Source organism: Topomyia yanbarensis, chromosome 3, assembly GCF_030247195.1.
Source record: "Topomyia yanbarensis strain Yona2022 chromosome 3, ASM3024719v1, whole genome shotgun sequence".
Lineage (NCBI taxonomy): Eukaryota > Metazoa > Arthropoda > Insecta > Diptera > Culicidae > Topomyia > Topomyia yanbarensis.
Window position 1 is genome coordinate 429,060 of NC_080672.1, and position 22,343 is coordinate 451,402.

General features: G+C 40.8%; 1 protein-coding gene across 8 annotated transcripts in view; it reads left to right on the forward strand.

Annotated features, from left to right (window-relative positions):
- The window catches only part of LOC131692703 (fibrillin-2-like), a 250,397-nt gene that overhangs the window by 170,924 nt on the left and 57,130 nt on the right, over positions 1 to 22,343 (forward strand). For 4 of the 8 annotated variants that reach the window (XM_058979902.1, XM_058979904.1, XM_058979905.1 and 1 more), the window contains 5 exons: positions 1,096 to 1,908; positions 15,523 to 18,519; positions 18,577 to 19,041; positions 19,810 to 20,052; positions 20,115 to 21,161. In XM_058979902.1, the coding sequence (XP_058835885.1) occupies positions 1,096 to 1,908; positions 15,523 to 18,519; positions 18,577 to 19,041; positions 19,810 to 20,052; positions 20,115 to 20,878 (5,282 nt within the window). In that variant the 3' untranslated portion in view covers positions 20,879 to 21,161. Of the gene's footprint in view, positions 1 to 1,095; positions 1,909 to 15,522; positions 18,520 to 18,576; positions 19,042 to 19,809; positions 20,053 to 20,114; positions 21,162 to 22,343 lie in introns of those variants that run through there. The other 4 variants (XR_009306042.1, XR_009306041.1, XM_058979903.1 and 1 more) reach the window with 2 other exon arrangements.

The following is a 22,343-nucleotide window of genomic DNA, read 5'->3' on the forward strand; positions in this document are numbered from 1 at the left end:
AAGTTAATATTTATTGAAAGTGCTTACCGTGAGTGTATGTCCGGCAAAAAGAGCAGCACCCCGGAAGAGGGATAAGTTTCGCCGATGCCTTCCCTCTGTCGGAGGTTAACCGAAGCTAACTATGTGTATTACATACTGTATGTACCTACATACATACATACTGTTTCGCTGTGTGACTGAATGAGATTTGTTTTGCGCTCTTGAATGTGAAATGATGAAACTAATGTGTTTTGAATGGGAAGCGTTTTTCAGTTGATTTTGAATGGTTTGTGGAAAATATGGATTTTTTCTGTAGATTTTTATGTGTAGGTATTTTCTTTTCATAATTTTGTATACTCAATTCAGATAAAAATTAAATTCGATGCATAAGAATTCTTATCTGGTCGGCGAAAGTAGTTGAGTGAATTTTGATTTAATCTAAACTGGAAAATCTCTGATCACCGTCTTTCTTCGGAAGGGAAGTAGATGGTGGAATCGAATCTGTGACATCGGTCATAGGTCCTTAGTGCGGGTAAAGTTCAAAATGAAATACTCGTCGACAATTTTAAACTTGTTTGAAACTGTATAGATGAGATTTGGTTAGAAGAGAATCAGATATTTATGCAACACCATTTTACTATCTAGAATATGAGTTAAACGCAACATGGTAATTGTTTCGCAAAAATTTCAAAGTATATACCTGTTGAGGCTATCGAAGAATCTTCATTTCGTTGGCGAACTCTGTGTGAAAGTAAGTGTTCTTTATAGGGTGGTCGTAGCCTATTTGTGAAAATAAAATGATGCAAGGTAAATATGTGTATCCATCTCGGAAACGCCAGCCATTATATGTAATTCGCAAAATCGAATCTCACAGTACATGTGATTTTTCATTCATTAAACAATATTTTTCGACTAAACCATATTAATTGTATGCATTGACTTCATTGCCATATTATTGCAACCCAACCCGCACAAATCGATCCGATCTCGCCTGTCTCAGCCGCTTACTAACGAAGCATTTCTACTAACGCATTCGGGATTCTCGTAAACAGAAAAAAACGCCCTTTTGTAAATAAAGCATTTTTTTTCTTTTCTCCAAACGTCGGAAATCAACAGACATCGATGAATGCCAGGACGACGCTGTAGCTAAGCAATGTTCGCTGGGATGTGAAAATACGCACGGCTCGTATCGCTGCCTGACGGAGTCGGCATCTACCAGCACGGAAAGGACTTCCCGCGACAACGACGACGACGGCGCCGACGACGGTGATGAAGATGACGGTGATGGTGAGGACGACGGTGGTGAGAACGAGGATGAAGTTGATGAGGAAGTCGGGAATAAAATTGAGAATGAGATTGAAGAAATACAAACGGAGGTGGGGTCTTCCAGCGTGACTTCGACTTCTACCACAACGGAAATGCCTGAAATTGATGAGGAAATCAACGGCGAGGAACAATTGAACAATGAAATTTCGACGGTTGAGCACGATGACCGAGTGGACAATGAGTTGCCACCATTGACACCGGAAGTCGATCGATCACACATTGAAGAGGGCCTGGAATTGCCCAGTGGCAGCAAAATTGATGATGCTGGAAATGATGATGAAGATGATGGTGATGATGCAGAGGATTTTGATAGGCGACAAAATGAAGTGGAGATTCATCATCATCATCCACATCGTCACCATCACGGCGAGGTGGGACGCGAAGAGGGCGCCTCGGTGGGGTCTGAATTTAGCTCAACAACCGTGTCGTATTCGAGTGCGATAGACCAGGACGAGAACCAGGACCCCGTGCAGGAAAGTGAGAACGATATTGATGATTATCTTGAGCCGCAGTATGCATCTTCTTCCACGACGACCACCAGCCCTCGTCCAATTGTTGAATGCCGTGAGGGGCTTCGAGTGAATGCTGATGGCGTATGTGAAGGTCAGTATATTCGTTTTGTTTAATGACTTTTGTATGTAGTTTTGCTGTGTTATGTTCTCTTATCATATTTGCATCAGCGAGGTAGTTAAAATGATGACCACACATTGTTCCTTAAAGCTGTTGAGTTCAATAATACCTAATTTTCTCAAAATTAAAGTTATACCTTTATAAAAATACTGTCTGAAAAGTAAACAAACAAAAGGTTTAATGCCTGCTGGAAACCTCAGCATATGGTTCAGTTCAATAACTGCAAGATTCAAATATTGCTAGAAAATCCTTTTACCCTAAAGACTAAAGACGGAAAATAAACGACAATAGACACAATACGAACACCGACGTCACGCCCTAATACGAATTCCACATAGTGCGATTTACACTCAATCTGACGTCAGTAGATCATGAAAATCTGCTTAACATTGCAGAATTACTTCCTGTTACACGCGGTCAAAGCATAAGAGCACTAGGCTGATAACCAGACATTCTGGTGCGCAAATAGCGGAAACCAACAAGCCTGCGTGGCATTTATGTACCATGGAATCCCCACAGGGCCTCGACCAAGCAGGCTACACCAGTACAAATTACAACAACAATTAACATGCTCGGCGGTATGTCGGCACTTTTCCGTTTGTGAACTCGGGATCCTTAGTCCCAAACATGAATGGAACCGGGAGGAATTGTTCCATGTCTGATAAATGTCAGCCTGAATGTGAGCGAGCTGTGTGGACACCGTCCTGCTGGACGGTAGGTAACCGTTGCAGCCGAGAGACCAACCTGCCTGCATATTCCACCGAGCAATAGCATATAGATCGGATTGGAGGACAGAGTTGTGAAATTCAATCTACACGACCCGACTCTTTCCGTGAACAACAACAACATCAACAACAATACGATTCCGAAAAGCCGCCGGAAAAAAAGCGCACAACATGAACAAAGGGTCAACATTTCTGTCCGGGGCCAAAGGGTTGCAGTAGTGTAGCACCGGATTCAACTTCCGATGGTGCAAACACGTGATTCGTGTGTGGGGGAGAGGGAAGGCGCGGGTGTGAATGCGGTGCTAAATTCAATTAGCCGAAACACAAACAAGCGATGCAATGGCAATGGTTGCTATGTTTTTCGCTGGAAATCCGCTTTTTGTATCCTGCGAATAGCAAATCCACGTGAAACCAGGCTTAGTGAGTTTTGCTTGGGTTTGCATGACAATAAAGTGGACATCAGTATGGAAGATATTGGTTAGCGCTTGAATGAAGTGTGGTTCAAAACGCGTTGCTGGTTTCTTTATTAATTTCAAGAGTGTGTTAACTTTAGGAATGGTAAACCCATTTCAAATATCTGTGGTTTTCCCAACATTTAAGGTTATATGAGTGTATTTATTGTTTGCTAGGATCTATAGCGTGTCCAAATAAACATTGTGGTCTTAATCCAAAATTTGGCAGAGTTTGTATAATGAGTAGAACACCTGGTTAATGGTCTCAATATTTGCTATCTAGCGATTCTTTGCTGGATGGAGCACCTTCTTGCGAACGGTTTTCATAATAATAAGAAGTTGGAAGCAAGTTTAAACAATTTTACCCATCTTTTTAAATTCTTTTGAATGATCCTTGATGCCGAAACATCTTTTCTAAAATGTGCCTTCAGTAATACCCAAACTTTATCAATTATTTGAATTAGCGGACAATTAAGAAGATTCATTTCTTTTAAAACGAAAGTGACATTCTTGGTGGTATACCATTCTACCGTTGAATTCGCCTAATGATAGGACGGAGGATCTGGCCAGAAGACAGTAGTATCCTAGTAGTTTTGAATCATGGCTAGATGTTGTTTTTGTAAACATTCTTTGATAAAGGGCGAACACGAAATTATTGCGACACATTCAACAGGGCATAACTTTTTTTTATCATTGGGTAAAAATCAATCAAATTTTTCACACTTTCTCATTGATGTGTATTGTTTACATGCTGTCAAACTCGAAATCATGTTTTTCGATTCAACGAAAATGGAGGTGAACCAACGCGAGTCGAGAGAACAAATTCTTTCCAAACACCTGGAATTTCCTGACCTGTCGCACCGGCAGTTGGGAAAAATGTTGAACATTCACCATTCAACCGTCTCCAGAGTGTTGAAGCGGTTCCAGGAGCGGTTGACGTTGGACCACGGCAAAGGAGCTGGAAGAAAACCGGGACCGGAGAACAAAAAGACGGAGGGAAAGGTGAAGCGGATGATTAAAGCAAATCCCAACGTCTCAAGCCGTGATTTGGCTAAAAAGATCGGCATGTCGCAGAGCTACGTCCAGAATGCAAAAAAGAGAGCTGGACTACATACATACAAGGTACAGAACTTCCCAAACCGCGATGAGCGGCAACAATCGACGGCTAAAACTCGGGCACGGAAGCTCTACGAGAAGATGCTGACAAAATATGGCTGCTGTGTGATGGACGACGAAACGTATATAAAAGCCGATTTTAAGCAAATTCCGGGGTTGGAGTTTTTCACCGGCAAGAGCAAGTTCTATGTGGACGACAAATTTAAGAAGAAGAAAATGTCGAAGTTCGCCTCAAAATATCGTTTGGCAGGCCATCTGCTCTTGCGGACTGAGGAGTGAGCCTTTCGTGACAAAGGGCACAGTAAATGGCGAGATCTACAAATCTGAGTGCCTCGAAAAGCGCCTTTTGCCGTTTTTGCAGCAGCACGACGAAGCTCCGCTATTTTGGCCAGATTTGGCATCATGCCACTATTCTAAAAGTGTCCTGAAGTGGTATGAGGCCAATTCTGTCCATTTTGTTCCAAAGGACATGAATCCGCCAAACTGTCCGGAGCTGCGCCCAGTGGAGCAGTACTGGGCAATGATTAAGCGGGAACTTCGGAAGAGCAAGAAGACAGTCAAAGACGAGAAGGACATGTTAGGAAAATGGAAAAAAACTGAGAAACTGGTACCGGATGACACTGTAAAGACTTTGATGGAGGGCATCAAGCGAAAATGCGTGCAATTTTACACTCAAGGCTCCATCGATTAACTTTTCTTTTGATTTTTGAAGTAAATATATGTATAAAACTACCCTAAAATTTTGGTTTGATTTTAAACATTATAAGAAAAATGACATTTTCGGTGTCGCAATAATTTCGTGTTCGCCCTTTAGTATTTCACTGTTCATCAAAGCAGGTGTAATGAAGGGGTGCGAAATCATACCGCAGCCAAAAATAGCTTGCCAGACTATAGCACTCGTACAAAAGTTTTCGACTTAAGTAGATGTCTCAGACTGGTTCAATGTTTGTCCATCTTTCATCGTATAAGGGGCCGTCCGTATACCACGCAGAAAGTTTAGAGGAAGGTAGGGGGTACGAAAAAATCCACGCGTGTCCATGGAGAGGGTGAGTGGGGAGGTGATAATTGTCTACGTGGGTTTTTTATTTTCTTTCTTTTTGCTTTCCTCATATAGATAGGATATGAAATCGGTCAGAATTTCGACATTCTAACCGAGGCATGTTTTTTTACTTGGTGGTAAAGCTTTTACGCTGACCCAGCACACGTTCAGTAGTTAGACCATATTACCGATTTCGTCCATCGTGTGTCAGAGTGAGGAACTCTAAACAGAGAAGACAACTCTGAAACCTACTCCTCTGAAATCCACCAAGGAGTCTGACATTTGCCTGATTCCCCGGAATCCATTTGAAATGTCTACTTCGGGAGGAGGCGTGCTAATGCACTTCGCTTGATTCCAGATCTAGCTGGTCGTGCTAGATTTCACTCTCATAACCGCCATATCAGTCCTGCACGGCATGATATTCTACATACCCTCCTCTCTACGTTGACCTATACTGGTGGTTTGTAGCGGTGCTACTCGGCGTAGTCCCCGACGGTGGAGCTAGCCTACATCGGCGAAGAGTTCCCCGACGAAAGAATGTCTCCCGCAAGCGTTGACGGACGCGTTATTCTTCCTTCGATGCAGTCCGACAGAATGCCGAGGTCAGTCCAGCGATTCTGGGTGGAGGATTGCGTCCGGTTCATGGGTACCCCGACGATTCAAGCCGGTGATTCACTACGGACTACTCGGAATAGTCTCCGACGGTGGATCTTTTTTACTCCGACTAAGAGTTCCCCGGCAGTGGAAGATCTTCTGAAACCGATGCTACCCGGGCAGATGCCGAGGTCGGTCCTGTGATTCTGGTTGGAAGGTGACTTCCAGTTTACAAGCGCCCCGACGACCATTTGCCGGTGCTACTTCCTGATCTACTCGAACTAGTCGCCGGCGGTGGGCCTAGTCTACTCCGACGGAGAAATTTCCCGACGTTGAAATTTCTCTCGAAATCGTTATCTCGATGCTGGTCGGTTAGGTGCCGAGGTCAGTCCTGTGATTCCGGGGAGAGGATGACTTCCGATTCTCAGGTACCCCGACGACCTACCGTCGACCCATCGACGATGCGTACGCTCAGTTTAATCCCTGGCGGTGGATCTAGCCTACTCCAGTTGCGCCCGGTGGTCTACTTTATCTCTTCCTCAGACTGACTTGTCAAGTGCCATGGTCGGTCCGGTGCCTCGACGACCCGTGAACTGTTACGTTGCTGGTCGTTGCTCCTCTCGCCAGCTTCTTCGCTGACATTAACTGAACGACTGTTCTGTTCATCGCGTCCCATTTTTCTTTATCCGCACACATTTTTTCGACGATATTGGCCATGTTAACGTCCTCACCGACAATGGTTCACATTTCATTTCCCTCGTGCTCGGGCTCAGGCGTTTCCTCTGCATCTCCGCACGCGATGCAGAACGGCGAACTCGCGTGGCCGAACCTGTTCAGAGATTTTTTGAAACAGCCAAGACCAGACAAGAACTGCGTCATGTGGAAGTGCACCTCACCGTGCACTCTGTTCAACCACACCGACAGGCATGGAATTAGTCGATGGGTCCATCTACCGTTTACAGCGTTATGATGCTGCCACTTGATTAAGGTGTCAGCTCGGGCGTGTTTATGGACTCCTCTCGTGCCTCGATTTCTATAACACTCGCTATCTTCTTCGAGTAGAAGGTTTATGGTAATCGTTCCAGCTATCACGTAGGCTGCCTCTGACGAGATAGTTCCCGCCGAGATGTGTTCTTTTTCGTCTGCAGTGCCGTCACCCAAGCAGGTCCTGCGTATCTGAGCACCGATGTCGAGACACTCGCCAGTAGTCCCTGTTTACTGCTGCTGATCGCCGAGTTTTTGGGCATGATCTAAGATAGTGCCGAGATCACTTTTACGACCCTCCCGCATGCGTGGTCGATGTGGCTATTGAAGCTTAGCCGGTCGTCCAATAATCACTCCAATTTGTCTAACTTCCCGCTTTGAGTTGATGATACACTCACTCGACCGAAATTATTGCCCGGTTGCTTATCAAAACCATCTCGGTTTTGTGGTGAGCTAACGCCAGCTTCTTCTAGCGCATCCATTCTTCCACAACATCTATCGCCTCCGTTGCGAGTACATCTACTTCCTCTAGTGATTCGCCGATCACTAGGAGCACTACGTCGTCAGCAAAATCGACAATTACCTTCTCTTGGCATGGTTGCATCGCACGCTTTTGCTAATGCCGTTATCACTTCGTCTTCACTGAAGTCAATGTGATTGCACTCACGCCTCAACGCCTCGACGATGACTCTTTTGTCGAACTTCGTTGTTTTCCACCTCCGCTCGTTTGAATGGATCACATGCGCTTTCGATCTGTTTTCATGGGTCGCTCGGTGGTCGATGTGGGTGTACCCCTCGCACACTCTCCAAATTAAACTTCCAATCAGCCCGGGGCTCCAGAAGGTTACATCGATAACTGAATGTCGTCCTTCGCGGCCGTAGGTGCTGATTCGTTTGCAACTTCCACGTTCACCTTTGCAAAGGCCTCGTGTAGACTATTCCCCCTTGAGTTGGTGAAGCGGCTGCCCCATTCTACTGCTCAAGCGTTGAAATCGCCGGCTATAACGACAGGTCTCCGATCGATAAGTTCTTCTGTCAACCTATCGAGCATTTCTGTGAATCGATCGGTCGTCCCCCGCGGAGGTGCGTAGCAGCTGCAGAAGAAGATTCCATTGATTTTATATCCAGGATATGTCGAGAGATCATGCGGAGTCTCTCCACAATAGGAAAACTTTTCATGATTCTCTCCGAATTTTTTTTTTGCAACGAGGGCAGTTCATGCCTCGCAGCACAAAAAGGCGAACAGGTAGACTAGCCCCATCCAAAAATCTAAGTTTGGAAGAGTAGATTCGGTGAAAGGTTCGAATTGAGGCTGATGGAAAATAAGTTGTTTTCATATACTCTTTGATTTTTCCTGAACGCATCTTCAAACCGAACTCTGCACAGTAGGCCTGGCCGTTTTAATATTTGCGACATATGAAATTATGCTTCAAATATTAATGTTGACAAGAAAAACACTACAGACTAACTGTGGTGTTTTCCAGGATGCTTTTCAATGCTGGCTGTGTAAGGGTTAGAATAAAATAGAATAGTATAGAACTCTTTGATTTTTCCTGAACGCTATTGCTTGTGAACCAGAATTTTCACTGGCCGAAGCAAAGGGTTCTTGAAGAAGCGAACCCCATACTTCGCAATAAAGGCCCCTGTTAGACACTGCACCATCAATCTCTACTTCTCTTGCAGGTACATAGATAAGATACTTCTTCGTGCACGGCCAAGTGGTATTTAGTTAAATCACGCATATATCGATGATGGCTTATTTTTGCTCCCATCAAGTTTTTTATGAATATATACCAAATTCGGGCCTGAGCCTTTTGCATGTATCAGGCAACTAGCAGTTGGGAAATGGGATTCTGAGATGATTATGACTTGCATTGATTCAGTTTTCGATAAAAATATACTGAAAAAATAAATTCAGTTTGGACAAGGAAAAGTGTTTCTCAAATAACTTTTATTCCTTAAAAGTGCCCAACTTGAATTTTTGATGATAGGTAGTGAACATCTATCTTGAAACAACATTTCATCCAAATCAAAGATGTTTTTTTATAAATTGACTTTAAACTTTTAAAAAAAAATTCAGTGTAGAAGTCGGTAAAGAATTTTTTCTATATTTTTATTCAAAAGTTTGACTAATTTTGTGAAAATCACTCCCACAACATTTTTTTGTAGAATTTGTCATTTTTAGACTATAGCCATTTGAAAAAATTACTCATGTACAGAAAATCCGAGAGGGTGCTGCCAACTCTGAATTCGATTTAGCGCGAAATTTGTCCATAGCACTAATTTCAAAAATTTCAAGCGAAATGGGCGGGGTTTAGAATTGTCTAAATAATGTGAAACTTGGCATCTGAGCTTACTTAGACATTTGTCACAATATGAGAGGGAGGGCCTTCGAAAATTTTTTTTTTGGCAATGCTCAAATTGTCACTTGAAAAAACTTGAATCAGCGTATAATCAATGCATACGCCTAGTTATTGGTGCATTTCATACAAGCCCTGTAGTTAGCATAATGGCAGAATCTGGAACCCCGCTGTTGAAGGTTTTTAAAAATTCTTTTTGCCATTTTCCAACAAATCTTTAGCGTTCATACATCCTGAAAATTTACTTTTGCTTTACTATCCCTTGACTTGTTTTTCAATTTCTTATATCCAGCAGTTTCTGTTGCTTCCTTAGTATTATTAAAGCTTTTATTTTGCACTCAAGTGATGGCAAAATGGAATCTTTGATCTCAGTCGGGCCATATTCGGTCTTCTTTCTGATCACGGATAATCCTCTAATTATTCTAAAGATTTCGAAAGAACGGACGCAGCAATATTCGTCCGTAACAGCTATCTCGAAAAATCGTTCAGATAAGCTTAGAGTTGTGATATCCTGTCTAAAGTAAGCAAATGATATTTCTGCCGACAAGTATTTAATGAAGGGTTCCACATGTTCGTACCCGTTCATAAAGTTGAGATAGATGGTGTGGTCACTGAGTCGAGTTTATCATGAGTGGATCTACGGGAGATAGGGGACTGTTTCAAGTACCCCTCGTTTCAGTGAGCTAAGATTTTGAATGGCAATCGCACAGGACGGGATAAAATATTATGTCCCTTCATACTCATATTTGTGCCGCTCAAATGGACCATTATATTGCGTCAAAACTGTTGACTTTAGCGATACGGTGTCTTTAAGGATGTTTTTTGGAACAAAACTCCTCTTCTTACTGTCTCATCGGATCGATGATTAATGCCCCTGATAGTGAGTTACGAAATTTATTTTCGTCAATAGATAGAAAAATACTTACTTCAGCAAAGTAGTAGAGAAACTCATTACTAACTTCTTATCCGAAGACTTCAACTCTCTAGCTTTTATGCTTTTTGAGATATAGGACATTTTTTGTGAAAGGTTCCTTAAAACATTTTTTTCATCAAAGGTTTTCTTCTAAATTTTTATCATTATATAAATATTCTAGAACATTTTTCGGACCATTAAATAGCATTATTGTGCCGATGACGGAAACTTGTTATCGCTAGTATGTGTGGAGATATTCCATGTTTTATCGTAATGCTTATAGGTGGTTAGCGTCAACGGTAAGGACTATCGTCAGAGTCTTGATCAGTTAAATTAAAACCATGAAGGCAGAATTAAAAATAATCGAAACTGTTTTCGATGGCGACTCGCGATGAATAATATAATAATTCATTCAAAAATCCGTGTTTTTCATTGAGTTAAATATCGTTCAATAAAATTCATTTCACCAAATATTTAGGTAAATGTTTTCAAATGTTGGTTGTGTATATAAAACAATAATTATCATCGTTTACATCGTACCAGAGTCTACTTTGATGCGCTTGATTCGTGCACGTTCGCTTTGTACAATAATCGGAAACCTGCATTGAATGAAAGCGTTCATTCGTTTGACGTTTTCGGTAGCGTTAATGAATATTGAAATCGAATGCCGGGTTAATATGATCAATTTTCATTCAATGAATTTAAATGTTTGTAACTCTGTTGAAAGGTAACCGTTAATTTGCGACTGTCTCCACTTCGACTTCAGCTGCCAAGGAATGTCAAAACATGTTGCGTGAAAAATTTAGTTTGTCGCCTGCTACGATGCCATCAACACCAACCGATACTTCTTCGCTTGCTATAAAACCACGTTTGGAATCAACAGATCACAACAGATAACCAAACAAAAAAAAACACAAACTCGTATCCCTGATAAATTAAATGACTTTATGCTAGAGAAAGTGTACTTTTGATTTTTATTCGAAGTGAGGAGGATGTTGCGATATATGTATACCTCTCGAGTATACGTTTTAGGTACACGTCCATCCATAACACGAGTCAGTGTAAATGAGTACCTTGTATAGTGCTATTATGATTTGGAACAACCCGAGCAAATACTCATGGTTTCAGACACCATACAATCCTTTGAAAAAAACATAAATATGAGCCGTGCCAATTTTCACAACCATCAAAACATCTTAAAATGGCCTAAATAACCCAGAAATACACCAAAATATGCTTTTTATATGAGATTTACCGGACCATAGTGATGGTCTTTTCATGGGTTGATACCATTCAAAACACTATCAAAACACCGAAATTGGTCTATGACTATGGGAGTATTATGAGCTTTTCGTTTGCTCGGGAAACTGATTGTGAATTTTAAACTATATTTATATAAATAAAATAAATCCGATTTAAAATTCAGTAAAACTATTTCCTCTGAAACCTACCATCTGTTTAAAAATAAGTACGAAGAGGAGACAATTAGATTGACATTTTCAGCATTTTTATTAGATTTTTTCGCACCCTCCAATAAGACGATTCAAAAGTGGATTTCCGCACAGCAACCCAGGCATCAGCAGCAGTCAGTACATGATTCACGTGTCGATTTTCACTCTCCTTTCATCTTCGTCGAGGTATCACATTTGTCGATATTTTTCTCTTTTACATTTCTTACAAATGAAATGTATAGAATTCGCTCAAACTTCGAAAACTTTTTCCGAGGCCCGGAGGGCCGAGTCTCATATACCAATCGACTCAGCTCGACAAATTGGGACAATGTCTGTATGCGTGTGTGGGTATGTATGTATGTGTACTAATGTCATGTAATTATCTCAGCAACCGCAGAACCGATCTTAACAAAATCAGCTTCAAATGAAAGGCCTAACGTTACCATTTGACACTATTATTTTTGTTTTTCGATATGTTGTTTACTTTCTGAAATATGAGTGGTTTTGTCAAAACACAAAGGGTTTTAAGCAAATAACTTTCAGGCGTTGTAATCGCCTGAATGTACGGCTTTTATGCCTTCGACAATAATATAATTGCCAACATAGCCAGGACACTTGACACTCTTTTCTAGATATTTCAATGCAAATGAATACTGTTTACAGGTGGCCTTACCTCAGTTTACTATTTCCAATACTGAACCTGAAAATTCTGTTTTGTACACAAATCATTTTTCAGATACCTGTGACCAAAAAGAAATCTTATAATTCCAAGACCGATTTTAGATTTCCTGACAACTAATTAAGGCCCATCAATAAAGTAGAAACACCAGATAATCCTAAAAACGCCGTCAAGAAAAGAAGAACGAAAACGTGCTCTTTGCAACGGGATTTTCACAAACAATTCAGAATATTCTGAAACAATGGCTTTGAAATTCATGAAATTCGTTTGATTCATTTACTTCATTTAAATGACTTTCTTTAAATTTTATTATATATACTCATTTTTTCCAGCTCATTCATTTCATGGATTATATTAATTTTATTTATTTTTTCATTTTAAATATTTGACCAATTTTAAACTTATGATCATTTCATTTTAATGATTTTTTTTCATTTCGCATTCTTTTTATTCACTTTGTTTATTTGACCTCATTTTATCTTTTGTATTCATTTCATTCTTTGTATGCAATACGATCAGTTTATTATCTCATGCATCTTATTCGAATCATTCATTTAATTTATTTTATTCGCTTTTTTCATGTTATACAATTTTATATTATTTTTTCCGGTTCACACATTTTATTCATTGTAATAATCTGACTAATTTTGTTCAGTCAATTATTTTATTCATTTCATCTAGAACATTAATTAGAACAATTTAATTTATTCTATTAATTCTATTACTTTTTTATATCGCTAATTTTTTTATTTTAATCATTTTATTGTTTAAAAACAAACAAATTGAAAAAAGATAAAATGTATAGACAAAAAAAAAATTTTATTCATTTTATCGCTTTTTTCATTTTGTTCATTTTGTTCATTTTATTCATTCTATTAATTTTATTAATCCTCTGCTTATCCTGTTATTTATGAACAAAAACGTTTTCATACAGTTACAACTTTGGGGTTAGACAAGATGACCCACAAAAAAGTAAAACTAACAATTGTGACTATCACCGTTTATTTGAGCGCTAATAGTTACAAGACGTAGAACTGAAGTTATTGCAATTGTTCTGTTTGGTTTCCCCTGGAGTAGCGCTGCCAGAGACATTTACAGTTATCGGTGAAAAATTATATTTTGGTATATCTTCGTTCTCTTCAAATATTTTTGACAGCTGAAAAAATCTTATCAACTATTGAAAACTTTGCAGGAGATGTGTATTAAGGATTGGTATGTAAAAATTTAGCAGCTTCTAACACTACTAGAGAAGCATCTATCGTGACCAAAACTGGTTTTTCCTGTTTCTTTACTATAACACTTTTAAGAAAAACGATTTTGGAACCCTATATGTGCAAAAAGCATATAGGTATGAAAGGGTTAATTTTGTCCAAATTATTAATATTATTTGTCTTATTAGTTCAATTTTTTGTTTGTTTTATTTATATTATTTATTTAATTCATTTTATTAATTTTGTTAAATTGTTTATTTTTTCCAGTTCAGTTTCTTCATTTTATTAATTCGGTTTAGTCAGTTTTTTACTATGACAGTTTGTTAGCTTGAAACAATTTAATTTATTCTCTTAATTTTATAACTTTTTTAATATTGCCTGATTTTCATTTGAGCTAATTTGATTTATTTATTTTACTAATTTGATTTATATTAATCATTCTATCCATTTTGTGAATAACTTTTTTTATTTTTTTTTGCTTCATAATTATTTTCAATTTTTATTTGTTTAATTATTTTTCTTTAATTTATTCAGTTTATTCGAAGTGTTATTCGAGCAGGATTCGAAACTGTGCTAATTTCACATCTACACCCAAAACGCGAACCGCATGAATTACATGCGAATAAGCATGATTCTAATGAGAATTTTGCATTGTAACTGGTATAATGCATATAAAGCGATATTGGTCCGGGACAAAAATGCATTAGGGCGATTACACCACAGAAACTTACACAAACCCACAGTTGGGAATGTATTAGTGAATTTAACCATATCGGAGTATTAGTATTAAAATGACTCCGCACTAATACACATGTAAAGGACATCTCCACTCGGATACATGTGCGCTCTGAAAATACTAATACACGCTCAAGGACCAGTTTCCATTTCGTCTTTCTACTGATCACATGCTGCATATTGGAGAGAATAGTTTATAGCATCATCAAATTGGTGGGGTGTGGGTGATGATTTTGTTTTGATAATATGTTGAGCTTTCGGCGTTCTCTAAACCCTGAATTTACCAGCGATATGCGAGTTCTAGCGACTAGATAGATTCATAAATAATGATTAATGATTATTTAAGCGCACTATACGCAGGAGAAAGTTACCTAAATGGGAACATTGGGTTAACAAGTTAATGCAACATTTGTCGGATAGAAGCCGTCTGCCAATAATTTCTGGCATTCCTCATATCAACAGTACTTTCAGGTGATATATTATCAGTATTTCGCAGTAAAAGTATCTAAATTTAAAGTAACATAAACTATAAGGGCAGTGATGACATGGTTTTGCACTTTTGAGCGGCAGTGGTAGTTACTCATTTCAGTTTGTATTATTTCCTTAACATGCGAATCCAGCGCACATCATCGCCCTGGGCAACGATCATCGCAAATCAATCTGAGCACAAATCATTTTCTTCCACTCTTCTCTGAAGCACGGAATGAGAGAGCGATGATTTTACTGCAAAAACCATTCGCTATGGGAAAATAACAACGCGTATATCACACACTCTCGTGACCGTAAACTGTTCACGCGTTTAGTGTGGTTGGAATTGAGCTGTTCGCAGACAAAACAGCGTAACTGTGTATGAAGACAGAAGTTCTTACAAACACCACAGAGGTATTCATGTATAGAATACACCACCTTTTTGGCAGACTCAGCAATCAAAACCAACTAATACTTTTACATGCGGGCAGATAATATGGTAGCGTGTATTGTCAATCAATTTATTTCATCATGAATCAAGCGGTGTTGGTATAATGCCGTAGCTATGCTTGGTCTACAATGCGAAGAAAGCATGATTCTAATTCGGAATATGCACGAAAGGATGTAATGCCTTTTTTGCATTGGGAAATTGTTTTGGGTGTAGTTGCTTGCCAACTTCGCGTGTGTTTGGCAAACTAAAAAATAATACAACTGTGATATGTGTATGAAATGTCTCATCTCACTGATAGGTGGATTAAATCGGTTTTTAAACTTTAAATTGACAGGTTTATTAAAATTCAAAATAATCAACAAAATGAATGACGTAATCTGACTGACGGGTTATCACTTTCCTTCCCCAGATATCGACGAATGCGAGGAGCAGGACCACGGCTGTGAGTACTGCCGAAATGCCTACGGCGGGTACGAGTGTACCTGTCCGGCAGGTTTCGAACTGGCCGACGACGACAAAAGCTGTCAAGATGTGAATGAGTGTGAAAGCAACGATGAAGACGATGACGGCGTTAACATGGAGGAAGCAGAGATGAGCTCGGTTGGTGTTTGTTCACACGAGTGCGTCAACACGGTCGGTTCATTTGAGTGCCGATGTCCGGATAGTTTTCATCTGAACAATGACCGAAGGACGTGTGTGAGGGATTTCTGTGCTGATTTGTACGAGAATCCGAACAAAACGAGATGTTCGCATGAGTGTAAGGATGGCACGGAAGGGTTCACGTGCAGTTGTCCGGAGTTTTATATTCTGGATGAATTTGATCGGAAGACGTGCCGGAATGTTTATAGTTGTGGTGAGGAGTTTAAGAAGCGCTGTGATCCGGGGGTGTGTAGGGTTATTGAAGGAGGCGACTATCGGTGCGAGTGTTTGGCTGGATATCAGCAGCATGATCATAGTTGCCATGATATTGACGAGTGTGAACTCGGTAGACATATGTGTTCACACGATTGCTACAATACGGCGGGTTCCTATGATTGCGGCTGTCCTCGAGGGTTGATGCTTTCGACGGATAATCAAACGTGCGATGATGTTGATGAATGTCAACAACAAGACAATGGTGATTTGTGTGGAGATTTGCAGTGTTTGAACACTTACGGAAGCTATAAATGTGTGTGTCCTGAAGGCAAGGAGTTGGACGAATACGGGATCTGTCGACAGATGGATCTGTGTACAACGGATAACGGAGGATGTTCGCATCTGTGTACGTTCTTTAATCGGGAAACTTTCTGTGACTGTCCGGACAGTATGGAGCTGGCGGATGATGGAAAAACTTGTGTTGTAATCAACGAATGTGATTTGAATAACGGTGGATGTTCGCATTTTTGTGATCCACATTTAGAAAATATATGCCATTGTCCGGAAGGATTTACTCTTGGAGCTGATGGACAAAAATGTCATGACGTCAACGAATGCTTGGATAATGATGCAGGTTGCCAACAGAAGTGTATTAATTTGGAAGGAAGCTATCAATGCGATTGCTTCGATGGATTTGTGATCTCTAGGAGTGACATTCGCGTCTGTTTGGACGTTGATGAGTGCTCTACAAATCAGGGTGGTTGCGATCATCACTGTCATAACACTGAAGGATCTTTTCATTGTTCTTGTCAAATTGGGTACCAATTGACAGAAAACGGAAGAAATTGTTCGGATGTAAACGAATGCGACACAGAAAACGGTAAATGCTCTCACATATGCAACAATCTATTGGGATCCTACCAATGTTCATGTCCAGAGGGACAATATTTAACTGACGATAAGCATTCGTGTGACTTCATAGATGAATGCGAATTGAACAATGGAGGTTGTTCCCACACGTGTCACTTCCATCGAGGTGTCGTAACTTGTTCTTGTCCGAAGGGGTTCGAGTTGGAGGGAAACAATTTTAAAACATGTGTTGACATCAACGAGTGCAGCACCGGAAATGGAGGTTGTTCAGGCAACTGTGTCAATCTACCAGGAAGCTATCATTGTTCATGTCCAACTGGGTTCGAACTGAGTCGCAATAGACACTCTTGCGAAGATATCGATGAATGCATTGAAAATAATGGGAACTGTTCGAACATTTGTATTAACCTGATCGGAGACTTTAAATGCGCTTGCGAGGCAGGTTTCGAGTTGGAAGATGATCAACAGACTTGCCGCGATGTCGATGAATGCACGATGAAGATTCACGACTGTTCGCACATTTGCGTGAACGTTCCGGGGACATTTGAGTGTGATTGTCCTGCCGGATACGTGCTGGGAAGGGACCAATTCAGCTGCGAAGATATTAACGAATGTGAGAGCTCGCCGGATCGAGGAGGCTGCGGACATCACTGTATCAATCTACCCGGATCGTATCGTTGTGGATGCGAAGATGGTCACCGGCTGGAGTTGAATAACAGGACATGCTCGGATATTGACGAGTGTACGGATGAGCTGAAGAAGTGTTCGCATGATTGTTTGAACACGAAGGGTGGTTTTGAGTGTTCTTGTCCAGCTGGATTAAGGCTACACGTGGACGGAGTCTCTTGTTTGGATATAGACGAGTGTAAGATTAACAGCTTTAATGGAGGTTGTTCTCATATTTGCGAGAATGAGCAGGGAAGTTTCAAGTGCGGATGTCCAGACGGGTGGGTCCTCGGAAGTGATCAAGCAACGTGTGAGGATGTGAATGAGTGTTCGACTATGAATGGAGGATGTAGTCAGCAATGTGTCAATCACCGGGGAGGTTACAGGTGTGAGTGCAATTCCGGATTTGCACTAATGGCTGACAATAAAACTTGCGAAGTGAGTAATCCATGTGCTTTGCGGAATGGAGGCTGCGATCATTTTTGCAGTTTGAAGAACAGTGTCTCGGTGTGTTCTTGTCGAGAAGGATATGTTTTGAATAAGACTGATTTGGCTAGCTGCGTTGATCACGACGAGTGTCGTTTAGCTACGGACAATAATTGTCAGCAGAAATGCGTCAATACGGATGGTTCCTACAGCTGCGAATGCTACACGGGGTACGAAAAGAACGAACTTGGCCAGTGTTTAGATGTTAACGAATGTCTGGAGGAAAATGGAGGTTGCGGATCCAATGCCCGATGTCTCAATCTCGCTGGTAGTTTTCGTTGTGTGTGCCCTCCGGGTTACAAAATGGGTAAAGATCGCAGGAATTGTTTTGAAATTAAAAGTAACTGTCAACCGTTGAAAGCGCCAAACAATGGAGATATTAGCTGCTCTCGGTCTCGTCACAAGACACAGTTGTTTTACAGAACCAAGTGTTCAATTCGGTGTAAAAAGGGCTTCAAACTGGTCGGTCCAGCTGTGAAACAATGCAACGGAACTGGTCATTGGGATGAAGGAGAAACCCTCTGTATTCGTAAGTGTTTAGTTTATTTTTGTAAGCAATAATTGTAACTCATTTGTATTTTGATAGCTCAATCCTGTCCACGCCTTCAACGACCGGAACACGGAACGATTCTTCCAGTAGCATGTATGTCCGGAAAAATCTACGCCGGTGAACGTTGTGTGCTTCACTGCAAGCCCGGCTTCAAACCGGTCGGTAAGAGAACCGCTGTTTGTGATACCGAGCAAAAATGGACACCTACACCTAATCTGCGATGCGTTCCGGTAGCTACTCCAACTCCAGTTCCGATTAAACCGTACATTCAGTGTCCTTCTGATGTTCATGAGGTGCTCCCCGTGGGCCAGTATACGATGAAAATTCGATTAGAGCAACCAAAGACAAACGTGGATTGGTACAAATACGTGGATGCACACCCTGCTTGGGGCAAGCAGCTGGAGACTGAACTTCCCGTGGGAGAAACTGCGGTGATGTTCCGAGCGAGGAGTCCCAATTCCAATATGAATGACGTTTGTCGAGTATTGATTAGGATACGAGGTAAGATTTTAGCGTGTAATAATACAAATTTGTAACGGTTATTTCGTGTGGTTAAGGACATTATACATGCGAGCCACAACATAGCTGCTACGCCGCACACACCCCTCTCCCCTGCCTAACCATGTATCTGACATGAGCTAATATAAAAATACGTTTTTCAACACACTAACCTTGCTAGTGTGCCACGAAACTGCTACTTAAGGAAGCTAGTACATTTTGCTATACAATCAATCCGAGTTTTTGACGGGATGCCATCTGTTGCTCCTATTTTGTGCGAAAATATCACCCCTCTTCACTTGGGGTTTCTTTTCGAAGCACTCTTATTTTTCTTCTTCTCGTTTTCATTGCACTTTTTCAAATGCACTTTATTCACACACCACTGCAAAAACATTTGCGAAACTTTAATCGTTTACTAACAAAACTTCAAATTTTCTGCCAATGTGCAGATGAACAAAGGAAAATGTTCGGAAACTCTCATTTGTGCGTTTGAATTTTCACTTCAGATTTCAGTTTTTCTCAATGTAAACAAGCGAGTCGGTGCCTAGCAACGTGGCTTCCACATATCTTCACCATAACCACCTCGGTACTAGTAGCGATTGTTGCTCGGTTGACTTATGACAGAGGAAAAGAACTAATATTCAGTTTTCTAAACTAGAGAAGCTTGCAGTAGGAAGAAAGGCCTACTAGATTAGCTATAATATATTTCAAGGGTTTTCATGCTGCAGTACAATAGGGTGCCAACTAAAGAGAGACTTGTTTTTTTTACAGAACGAGTGCCACCTCAGGTTGCAAACTGCCCGGAATCGTTCAACGTTCAGTTAGAACGGCAAGAGACGTCACGATCTGTTTTCTGGGTCGAGCCCCACTTTGAAACGGAATCGGAAATCAAACAGGTTTACAAATCACACACTCCTGGACATGTGTTAATCGCCGGAGTACATTACGTTAACTATGTAGCAACGGATGCCGATGGACTCAGTGCCAAATGTAGTTTTGGCATCACGGTGAAAGGTTCGTGTAGTACTAAACTCTTATGTGCATAATCATAATGATAAATAAATAAATATTTTCAGCATCACCGGAAGCACGACGACCGATGCAGCGACCCTACGACACCAACAAACTCGAAAACCATGAATCGTTCCTGATATGTCCCGGCAGATCCCCGATTCGGATCGATGCCAACGATCCCGTAAGTAGACTGCATATCATTTTTCACACCATTTGGCATCGCTATCACGGCCAGCTGCCTCTGCACGAACCTAACCAAAGCCGAAAAACTACCAGCCAAAGCTACGTGCCATCACATAAATCTAATCACGGTGCGGGCCGCATCACCCCCAGCTATAATACGCTAGCGACAGCAACCATCGAACCATTGGACGTCGCTGTCACCTCCGTCAGCAATTCAACCGCCACCCACACTAAACACAATCACACAAGCAACAGCATGTCACCCGCGGCAAAGAAACATAGCAATCATAATGATAACTCTCAAAGCAATAGTCATAATCATAATAATCGTAGAAAACAAACCATACCACTTCGACCTCCCTCCCCCCGTTCGTCCTGGTCTAGTCGACGTTCGCGTCGACCCTCGTCCACTTCAACCGTGGTCCACATATGGGACTGTTTGGAAGAAGAAAGTGACGACGTCGACGGCAATGAAGAAGACGATGCCGATGGGGACGAGCTGGCCCGCGAGGGGGAGGATGATCAAAGCCAAAGCAATCATATCGCAAATCAACATCAACAACATAGCAAAGAGTATTTCATCGATATCTATCATTGGCTGGTGCACCATCGTCATCAGCATCGGTCACGGACCTACTATTAAATTATTACGCTTGCATGGATACATTTACAAAACACCCGCAGCCAAAGGCCATGTTTCGGTGTCACGATAGACGACAACGGTGGGGTTTGTCCTGGAGGGATGGTTGCGAACTTGTTTGGTAATGGGGGGTTTGTTGAGTGATTTGCTTGCCCTATTTAGGTCAACCGGAGTGCAGGACGTCAAATCCATTAAATTATGCACATTTTGATGGATTTCTATGCACGTTGAACATTGATTTTGAAACATGCAAAACTAGAAAAAAATGTTTGAAATTGGTAACCGAAAAGGCTCACACTCGATAAGCAATAATAGAAATTTAATGTTGCTATTCATAATTAATTGTTTTTTTTTGTATGTTACTCTGATCAGAAAGAGCACAATGACATAATATAATGGGGCCAATTTTAGTAGCTTTAATAAATTTCGATAAGTTTATAATGATTATGTTATAGCAGGTTTAAAACAATGCCAGATACTATAACATTGCCTGGGGTAAATTCGTATCACACTCAGTCAGATATTTAGCATAAGGGAGGTTTTAATCCATGCTGTAGATTGTTTAGATAGCCAACAAATTGTTGTTTCAAATTAAATAGCAAGATTATATTACAAGATTCTATATTAGGTGGCGTTTATAAATGTTGTTGTTATAGTTGTTATAGTGACTTCATCGTGTTTCCCTGATGGTATCTTGGAGTTAACATATCCAACTCATATCAATTCCTCAACAGCAGGATAGCCATCTCTGCCGGTCCTCTCCATCTCCACCGTTCACGTGAAAAGATAAAGCTTAGAGGAGAGGGGATGCTTTGGGGTTTTACCTACTGATTGGTTGGTAGACTATTTGACTCATCTATATGTATTGCGGAGTTGGGTAATTAGAGTGGTACATACATACTTTTTATTGATCTTCAGGTTGTTCCATTTCCTGATATGTAAGATCCTTCCGACGCTCATTCTCCTTTTTTTAATAGTCAAAATACGTACCCTCATTGATTTATTGTTCCTAATTAGAGATACCACTTTCTGATCCAGTTCCGTGTTGAAAGATGTGGCTAGGGTTCGTCGCTGTTGCGGTAATTACCGCAACCGAGCGGTAATTACCGCACCCGCACCGCAAAAACTGCGGTGCGGTGAGACACTTTTTCCCGCGGATGCGGTGCGGGAAATGAGCATTTACCGCGCGGTATTACCGCAACCGCACTTCAAAAAATAATTGATAAAGTCTGCATTAAAAAGTGAATTAAAACTATGAATTTTACCATTTGAGAAGGACGCAACTAGATTTATTTTCTGAACGAATGCTTAGCAATGTCATTATTAGGAACATCTCTCTCTCTCTCTCTCTCTCTCTCTCTCTCTCTCTCTCTCAGAACGTTCGAGTTTTAGTTATTACCCTACAATAGAGAAACATGATAAACATTTAATTGCTCTAATTTCCATAGACTTGACAATGATTTGAAAA